We start from the raw sequence: 9,908 nt of genomic DNA on the forward strand, positions 1-9,908 counted from the left end.
AGTGTAGATTGTACAAATCAGAGACCCTACTGTACTTCACAGTGTAGATTGTACAAATCAGAGACCCTACCGTACTTCACAGTGTAGATTGTACAAATCAGAGACCCTTCCGTATTTCACAGTGTAGATTGTACAAATCAGAGACCCTACCGTACTTCACAGTGTAGATTGTACAAATCAGAGACCCTACCGTATCTCACAATTTCAATTGTGTAAATCAGAAACCCTACCGTATCTCACAATTTCAATTGTGTAAATCAGAAACCCTACCGTATTTCACAGGGTAGAACCTGCTGAATTTTACAGATTGTACAAACCACAGGAATCCTACTGTATTTTTCAGAGTAGATATGTGCAGTGACTAAATCTGAATTAACATTTCAATAATAAGGATTTATCTGTCAGTGATTCTCTACCCCAGCAGTGTCTAAGACCGACTTTATTGCTTTCATTCTTCAGGGCGTACAATGTACCTGATCCCATTCAGCATGGGACCTGTGGGGTCACCTCTGTCCAAGATTGGCGTCCAGCTCACAGACTCGCCGTACGTTGTGGTCTGCATGAGGATTATGACCCGTATGGGATCGGCTGTGCTGGAGTCCCTGGGCAGTGGCCAGTTTGTGAAGTGTCTCCATTCAGTGGGCTGTCCTCTACCACTGAAGAGTGAGTGTGCATCCTACTGTTTGAAAGAAAGGGTTGTTGCTGTCTGAGTGTTTGGGGGGATGTGTCCGATTATGTATTGATCTTCCGGTGACAATCTGCCTCTTGTGTGTAGAGCCGCTGGTCAGTAACTGGCCCTGTAATCCTGAGCTGACCCTGGTTGCCCACATCCCTCAGCGCAAGGAAATCATCTCATTTGGAAGTGGCTACGGTGGGAACTCCCTACTGGGGAAGAAGTGTTTTGCTCTGCGCATCGCCTCGAGGATTGCCAGGGATGAGGGCTGGCTGGCTGAGCACATGCTGGTAAGGAGATGGAGCTGCTCGTGGTGAAGGGTCATTCAGCAGCTGAAGAGTCTCAGAAATGTGTTTCTGCCCTCAGCTTCTCACCAGCCTCTCTCCTCCCTCCACAGATTTTGGGAGTAACCAACCCCAAAGGCCAGAAAAAGTACATAGCTGCAGCTTTCCCCAGTGCTTGTGGCAAGACAAACATGGCCATGATGAACCCAACATTGCCCGGCTGGAAAGTGGAGTGTGTGGGAGATGACATTGCCTGGATGAAATTTGATCAGCAAGGTTTGTTCACTTTGACACATCTCTATAGCTGAAGGTAGATAAAACAAAATAATTGTAAGGGAAGGTTTTAGAATCAGAGAGTCATAGAATAATATGGCATAGAAACTGGCCCTTCAGCCCATATGGTTCATGCTGACCCCAGCATGCTCCCTGTCAGTCCCAGACTATAATCCTCCAAACCCCTTCCTTCCATGTAAGTTCCTGTGAAATATTGCAATGGTACCCTCTCAAAGGCTGCTTCTGGCAGTTCATTCCATGTACTTTCCGTAAAGTTACCTCTCAGGTCTCTATTAAAATGCTCCCTTCTTGACTTCTAGTTTTGGACTCCCTATCTCTTGGCAAAAGACGATGGTTTCCACCTTATCCATAGTTTCTATGAAGTTACCCCTCAGCATTCACTGCACTCCAGGGAATAAAGATCCAGTTGCATCCCTATTATTCAGACCCACTAGATCAGGTCGCATCTTTGTCAATTTCCTGAAGCCATTGAGTGATAGAGTACGGCCACGCTAAAAGAAGACCTCTGGCTCATTTAGTCCATATTGAACTGTTATCCTTCCTGGTCCCTTCGACCCACATCTGGACCATAGCCCTTCATGCCCCTTCATTCAATTACCTGTTCTATGTTGAAATTCAACCTGCATCCACCACTTCTGCCGGTAGCTGATTTTGCACTCACACCCCCCTCTGAGTGAAAAAGTGCCCCTTAGGTATTCGACCTTTCACCCTTGACCTATGACCTCTAGTTCTAGACTCATCCAAACTCTGATGAAAAAGCCTGCTTGCATTTACCCCTCATATTTTCTATTCCTTTATGAAATCTTTCCTCATTCTCATCCTACACTCTTGGGAATAAAAATCCCAACTTTTTTCTATAACTCACGACGTCATCCTGTCAACATATTTGCATATTACTTCTGTACTCTTTGAATCTTATTCATAGCTTTCCCATAGGTATGTGGCCAAAACCACACACAATGCTCCAAATTAGGCCTCACTGACAACTTCAGTACAACATGCCAACCCCCGTACTCAGTACTTTGATTTATAAAGGCCAATGTGCCAAAAGCTCTCTTTATGGCCCTATCTATCTGTGACACTGCTTTCAAAGAATTATGGATCTGTATTAAGACTGCTCTGATCATATATCTCCTGCTTTCCTCAGTACTCTGTTATTCACTGTGTAAATCCTACCCTGGTTTGTCCTGCCGAAGTGCAACACCTCATGTTTGCATTAAATTCTGTCTGCATTTTTCAGTCCCTTTATTTCAGCTGCTACAGCTGATGCACACTTCAATAGCCTTCCTTGCTACCCACCATGCCCCAGTCTTGGTGTCATCCGCAGATTTGCTGATCCAGGTCACCACATTATCATCCAGATCGTTGATATAGATAATGACAAGAATGGGCTCAGTACCAATCCCTGGCGCACACCACTATTCACAAAGCTTCAGTTAGAGAGGAAACCGCCTACTCCCTTTGGCTTCTCCTGTGAAGCCAACGTCAAATGAAATTTACTGCCTCATCCTTTTCAATTTATTCTGAACATTGTGCGTGATGTGAATGTGGACGGATCTGTTAATAACCTGGCCTCCTTGCTCCTTCCTACAGGAATCCTAAGGGCAATCAACCCAGAAAATGGCTTCTTTGGTGTCGCCCCTGGGACTTCGATGAATACAAACCCAAAAGCTATGGAAACCATTCGCAAGAACACCATCTTCACCAATGTGGCAGAGACCAGTGATGGCGGTGTTTACTGGGAAGGCATCAATGAAACTCTGCCCTCCAATGTCACAGTGACATCGTGGAAGAACAAAAGGTGGACTGAGCAAGATGGAGAACCTTGTTCACACCCCAACTCCAGGTTCTGTGCTCCCGCCAGGCAGTGTCCGATCATAGATCCGAACTGGGAGTCTCCCGAAGGCGTTCCTATTGAAGCAATTCTCTTTGGAGGGCGAAGGCCGAATGGTACAGAAATCTATTCTACAAAGCAGTACTAATGAGCATTAGAAACATAGCTTGTAGATTTCTGGCTTCGAACAGGAGCCACAGAGAGCTCCATCACTGCATTTTCTCAATGGAGTCTTTGTAAATCAGATGGAGCAAGTTTGAACCTGGCTATGCAACCTGAAATGGTGTCTCTGGCTCAGAGGGAAATGTTTAGTGGTAACCTGTCTATCAGTCCTAGCCTCTATCCCTCTCTGCTTAGCAAGACTGAGCTCTCCTCCGAGAAACAGAGTGGGTTCAGTTCTAGTGTAGATCTCACTAAGTGTTGTCACCTAGATTTGAGATGATGTCCAAGTTAACTTCTCCCTCTGTTATTTGTGCTGCACCTTGAGGTAGTATTTGGGAAGTTAGTATGGATCTCACATTAACTCAAGCATTATTTTCCATCAAATCACAGAACATCTTGAGAGGATTACAAAGGCCTGAAACCTGACTCAAAGCCAGCTTCTATCCTGTTGTTATAGGACTCTTGAATGGGCTCCTCGTACGATAAGATGAACTCTTCACCTCCCAGTCTACCTTGTCATGATGTTGCACCTTCTCTGTGTCTGTTACACTTCATTCTGCATTGTTATTGTTTAACCTCAATGCACTGTGTAGTGACCTGATCTGTATGAACATTGTGCAAGATACTGTATCTGGGTACACGTGACCATAATAAACCAATTCCAGTACCAATTTCAGGCTATTCATGGGACCTTGAGTTATGCAAGCTGCCTGTCATATTTTATACAATATAACTGTGACTCATCCTTAACATCCTTCATTCCTGTGGGAGGGATCAGGAAGGTCAGGTTACTAACAGATTCACTGGCTGGAGGGCAGCCTGTGGTTGTCATACAGCAGGGATGCAGACTGTTCGACCCACCATGCACATGTTGACCATTGGGCTCTTCTCTGCGTTCACCCCCTTTCTCAAAACTTGGTCTTTAGCCTTCAATACCCAGACAATCCAAGTGCTCTGCTCAATACTGAAGTGGTGTCAGTGATCCAGCTTTCCCCACTCTCTCCAGCAATGCATTTCAGGTGCTCACCCCCTCTCTCCTACCTCTTAATCTGACTTTTCCCCTTCCTTTCCAGTCCTGACAAAGAGTCTCGGCCTGAAACATCGACTGTTCACTCTTTTCCATAGATGCTGCCTGGCCTGCTGAGCTCCCCCAGCATTTTATGTGTTTTTCTTTGGATTTCCAGCATCTGCAGATTTTCTCTTGTTTGTTTTTCCCATTTGCTGGGAGGGCAGATTCACTCAGCGGCTGGCCAACGCAGGCTCTTGCTGATTGGTTTATTATTGTCACATGCACAGTGACAATAATGGCCGCTTTGTTTTGCGGCCATCCAGATAGATCATTTCACAATATCAGTACATAGAACAGTAAAAGGGAGAAGCAGTGATAGATTACACTGACAGTGCAGGCACACAGTGAGGCACAAGGCCACAACAAGATAAATTATGAGGTCAAGAGTCAATCTTATTCAGCAAGAGTCTTATAACAGCGGGGTAGAAGCTCTCCGAGAAACTTGGTGGTATGTGCCTTCAGGTTTTAGTACCTTCGACCCAATGGGTGAGGGGAGAAGACATAATGTCAAGGGTGGATTATGCTGGCTGCTTTACTGAGGTAGCAAGCAGTACAGACAGTGTCCATGGAGGGGAGGCTGATTTCCGTGATGTGCTGAGCTGTATCCACAACTCTCTGCACTTTCTTATGGTCACAGGCAAAGGGAATGTGAAGTGGGTGGCAACTGGGAGATCCCGTCTGTTGTGGCGGACGGAGCGGAGGTGCTCCAAGAAGTGGTCCCCCAATCCGCGTCGGGTCTCACCGATGTAGAGCAGGCTGCACTGGGAGCACCGAATGCAACAGACAGGATCTCCCGGTTGCCACCCACTTCAACTCTGCTTCACATTCCCATTCGGATATGTCCATACATGGCCTCCTCTACTGCCATGATGAGGCCAAACTCAGGCTGGAGGAGCAGCACCTCATATACTGTCTGGGTAGTCTCCAGACCCTTGGTATGAACATCGAATTCTCCAACTTCCGATAATTCCCTCCCTCTTCCTTCCCCCATCCCACTTTCACTCTGCCTCCTCTCTAGCTGCCTATCACCTCTCTCATGATTCTGCTTTCTTCTACTACCCATAGTGCTTTCCCCTTACATTCCTTCTTCACCTCTCCTGCCTATTGTGGTGAACTATATATACCTGTCTGGACACTCCCCCTGATGACTGCTCCTGTGGCTCCTCCCACAGACCCCTGTATAAAGGTGATGGAGGTCTGAGCCCGGCCTCTCTGTCTCCAGGATGTAGTATGGTGGTCACTCACTGCTTGTTCCTTCTTCCAGTCAATAAAAGCCGATACCTCGCTTTTACGTCTCAGAGTGAGTTATTGATGGTGCATCACCTATCCCCTCCCTGCTTCCCCTCCCCCACCCCTTGATCTTTCCTCTGATTGGTTTTTCACCTGGCACCTTCCCCCCTCCCCCCACCTTCTTTATAGGGCCCCTGCCCCCTCCTTCTTCAGTCCTGACGAAGGGTCTCGGCCCGAAACGTTGACTGCTCATTTCCACAGATGCTCCCCGACCTGCTGAGTTCCTGCAGCATGTTTGTACGTGTTGATTTGACCACAGCATCTGCAGTGTACTTCGTGTTTAAATAATAGGGGAATATTTATCTGCAAAGATTTATGAAGTTAAATAGGAATTATAAGGTGAAATATTGATATGATTAATGATGCAAACGTGATAGGAATGGACTAAGTTCACAACCAAAATTTTTCAGAAGGAATGAAGGTCAAAGGAGTTTCCTGGTTTACAGCAGGACGTTGCAGATCACCCATCCCACCGCTGTGTAATCACAATCCTGGTTCAGATGAGTCCTGGCTGGGGACAGGATAAGAGTACAATGGTCAGCTGTCACTATCAAAACCCTCTCGTCCCGTTGCAGGGATCCCTCTGGTGTACGAAGCGTTCAACTGGCAGCACGGAGTGTTCATCGGGGCGGCCATGAGATCAGAGGCTACAGCTGCGGCGGAACACAAAGGTAAGAGAGAGGAACTGGGGCAGGGAGTGCAGTGGGTGATGCACCGAGAGGATGCAGTGCATCTGGATTTTCAGAAGGCCCTTGAAGTCCTACCTAAGAAATGTACATGGAAAAGTGAGGAATATGGGGCTGGAATAACAAAGTGGCAAAGATGAAAACTGGTTGACTGACAGGAAGAAGAAAGTAGGAATGAATGGTGCTTTACAGGAGGACAGGCAGTCAATAGTAGGGTACCACCAGGGATCCATGTGTATCCACAATACAGTATATAAAAGACATGGACTAGGGAAACAAAAGTCAGTTTACGAATGGCACCAATGATAGAACAGTTAGAGTTGAGAGGAGGATGCAGGAGACTTTAAGGCAGTTTAAACTACTCTCATTATAAAAAGATGTAGAAGCTTTAGAGAGGGTGCAGATGAGTTTTACCAGAATGCTGTCTGGACTAGAGGGCACATCTTATGAGGACAGGTTGGGAGAAGAAAGGCTTTTCTCTTTGGGTAAATGGAGGATAAGTGGTGACTTGATAGAGGTGTACAAGATGATAAGAGGCACAGACAAAATGTTCTGCCAGAGACTTTTCCCAGGACGGAAATGACCAATACAAAGAGAAATTATTTAAGGTGATCGGGGGAAGAATGGGGTGGTGACAGAGAGTAAATTCTTTACACAGAGAGTGGTGGGTGCATGGAATGTCCTGCTATGGTTGGTGGTGAAGGCAGATACATTAGGGGCATTTAAGAAATTTCTAAATAAGCACATGGATGATATAAGAATGGAGGGCTATGTAGGAGAGAGGGTTGGATTGATTAAAAGGCCAGCACCACACTGTGGGCTGAAGTACTGTGCTGTAATGTTCTATGTTTTATAACATGGGCAAATATATGGCCGATGCAGTGGTAAGGTGGCAGAATGTGAGGTTATTCCCTTTAACAGGGAAACCAGGAAGTAAAATCATTCAAATGATAATAATTTGGCAAGTGTCAAAAGGGATCTCGGGGACCTTGTGCAGCAATTGAAAGGTGTAGTTGAGGAGGCAAGCGGTCTGTTGGCCTTTGTAGTAAGAGGGTTTGAGTACAGGAGGGACAACGTCTTATTACAACAATAAAAGTCCTTGAGTGGCCTCACGCGTGGAATACTGTGTGCAGCTTTGGACTCTGTCCCTAAAGAAGGACCATACTTACTGTAGACAGAATCTCACCAGACTGATTCCTGGGATCACAGGATTCTCTCTTGAGTTAAGAAGGTGTCATGGTAGCAGAGTACTTAGTACAACACTGCTACAGCTCATGGGCTGGAGTTCAGATCTGTAAGGAGTTTGTAAGTTCTCTTCATGACCATATGGGTTTCCTTCAGGTGCTCCGGTTTCCTCCCGCAGTCCAAAGATGTACCGGTTGGTAGGTTAATTGGTTAATTAAATCGTCCTGTGATTAGGCGAGTGTTAAATTGGTAGGCTGCTGGCCGGTGGAGTTCGCTGGGCCGGAAGGGCATGTCCCACGCTGTATCTCTAAATCTTCACCAGGGATTTGGAAGAACATGAAGAAACAGACAAAATTCTGATAAAGGCAAACAGACAGGATGCAGAGAGGATGTTTCCTCTGGCTGGAAGTCTAGAACAAGGGGTCACAATCTCAGCGTATAGGGCAAGACAGTTAGGACTGAGATGAAGTGTAGTTACTACACTCTCAGAGGGAGATGGGCCTGTGGAATTCACGGGGTTAGAGACCAAGTCACTGACAATATTAAAGGAAATAGCCAGATTTGCAGACTAGGAGATGGAGAGAGAAAGGAATATGGCAATGAGATTGAGAATCCGCCACATTGCGTAGCGTTTGTCGCGACGCTATTACAGCTCAGGGTTCTGGAGTTCAGAGCTTGATTCTGGTGCGCCTGTAAAGAGTTTATACATTCTCCCTGTGACCACATGGGTTTCCTCTGGCTGCCCCAGTTTCCCCCCATACCCCATAGAAGTACTGGTCAGTAGGTTAATTGGTCATTGTAAATTGTCCTGTAATAGTTAAATTGGTGGGTCGCTGGACGGTGTGGCCCGTTGGGCTGGAAGGGCAGTTCCACACTCTCGCTTTATATAAACAAAATAATCATCTGTCTTTGTCTTGACCAGGGTAGCAGCTCTGATAGGCTGAATGGCCTTCTCCTACTACTTCACATATCTTTATTCATGTCCCAGATGGGTTTCTCTGAGAAGCTGTCAATATTGCAGGTCATAACATTTTATTTTTGAATGTTAGTTCCACACGTGCCTAGGAGCAAATTGAATATTTGCTTCCAGTTCCATGCCTCAGGATTGTGCCCAGTATGTTTACCACAGTACAACCATTTCAACAGGCATTGTCTTTGCTCAATAGAAACCAGTAAGCCGTACCTTTACATCTAAGTCCAGCACGAGGGTTGTGTTGTGAAGGAGCTTGTTTGCACACTGAAGATGCATGACACAGTGATCCCCATGCTTCCCTGAGCACCAGTTCTTCACCACTCCTCTCTCGTTCTTCCTCAGGTAAAGTCATCATGCACGATCCGTTTGCCATGAGGCCTTTCTTCGGGTACAACTTTGGCAAGTACCTGTCCCACTGGCTCAGCATGGAGCACAGGCCCTACTCAAGGCTTCCCAAGATCTTCCACGTCAACTGGTTCCGCAAGGACAAGCACAACAACTACCTGTGGCCAGGCTTCGGTGAGAACTCGCGAGTCCTGGAGTGGGTGTTCCGGAGGATCGAGGGGGAGGACTGCGCTAAGTTCTCTCCATTGGGCTTCATTCCCAAGGATGGAGCTCTGAACCTTGACGGCCTGGCTAACGTGAACATGGAAGAGCTATTCCATATCGACAGGGAGTTCTGGGAAGAGGAAATAAAAGAGATCAGAAAATATTTTGATGAACAGGTCAACGATGACCTTCCTAGCAAAATAGCCAATCAGCTGCTGCAGTTGGAACTGAGAATAAATCGCTTGTAACAAAGGCCAATTGATAAGAATAGAACAATAACCACGTTTATAAATATAAAGATATAAAATTTCTCCTGATGGGTGATCTAGTTAGAGGAGGGGTTCCAACTTTGAAGAAAGAAGCAGACCCTTCCCATGATTTTATTTCTGACTTGCACTGAACTAACTGACATGCAGGCAGCCAGTGGAGGCAACTGGCCTCAATGACTCTTTGTTAAGCAAGAGGAGATTCAGAGTTCAGGCCACGGTTTGTTGTTTTGCACACGTGTGTCTTTGCTCAGAGAAGATACGTGTGCAAGAGGCAGCCATTTTAGAGAGTTATTTTAAGAAACCAGGGTTAGCGCAGCCTTGTTTTGGACTGAATGCAGAACAGAAAGCGGTTTCCAGTATAGAGCCATATTGAGTGAGGGGAGAGAAGGGTGAGAGGGTGGGGGTTACCCAAACTGCCAGAACGATATCGAAGAACATTTGCTGCTTATGAATAAATAAATAAAGTTTTTAAATACTCTGATTTGTTTTTATTTTATAATAAAAAGCCTTGTCAAATTTCATATAGCCCCAGTTGTATAATGTGGTTTAAGCATTAACATATATAGATGGAAATCCACCTTTGCTTTTGTTACCAAACACTTTTGACAATATCCACTGAACTACTCTGAGGATGCCTGGG

At 45.9% G+C, this 9,908-nt stretch overlaps 1 protein-coding gene across 1 annotated transcript in view; it reads left to right on the forward strand.

Annotated features, from left to right (window-relative positions):
• The window catches only part of LOC140735926 (phosphoenolpyruvate carboxykinase, cytosolic [GTP]-like), a 54,646-nt gene extending 45,384 nt beyond the window's left edge, over window positions 1-9,262 (forward strand). Inside the window, exons 5-10 of the mRNA XM_073061538.1 lie at window positions 460-663; window positions 776-963; window positions 1,071-1,233; window positions 2,845-3,201; window positions 6,182-6,277; window positions 8,793-9,262. Coding sequence (XP_072917639.1) covers window positions 460-663; window positions 776-963; window positions 1,071-1,233; window positions 2,845-3,201; window positions 6,182-6,277; window positions 8,793-9,247 — 1,463 coding nt within the window. The 3' untranslated portion in view covers window positions 9,248-9,262. The remainder of the gene's footprint in view (window positions 1-459; window positions 664-775; window positions 964-1,070; window positions 1,234-2,844; window positions 3,202-6,181; window positions 6,278-8,792) is intronic.
• The last annotated feature ends 646 nt before the right edge of the window (window positions 9,263-9,908 follow it).

Source organism: Hemitrygon akajei, chromosome 11 (genome assembly GCF_048418815.1).
Source record: "Hemitrygon akajei chromosome 11, sHemAka1.3, whole genome shotgun sequence".
Lineage (NCBI taxonomy): Eukaryota > Metazoa > Chordata > Chondrichthyes > Myliobatiformes > Dasyatidae > Hemitrygon > Hemitrygon akajei.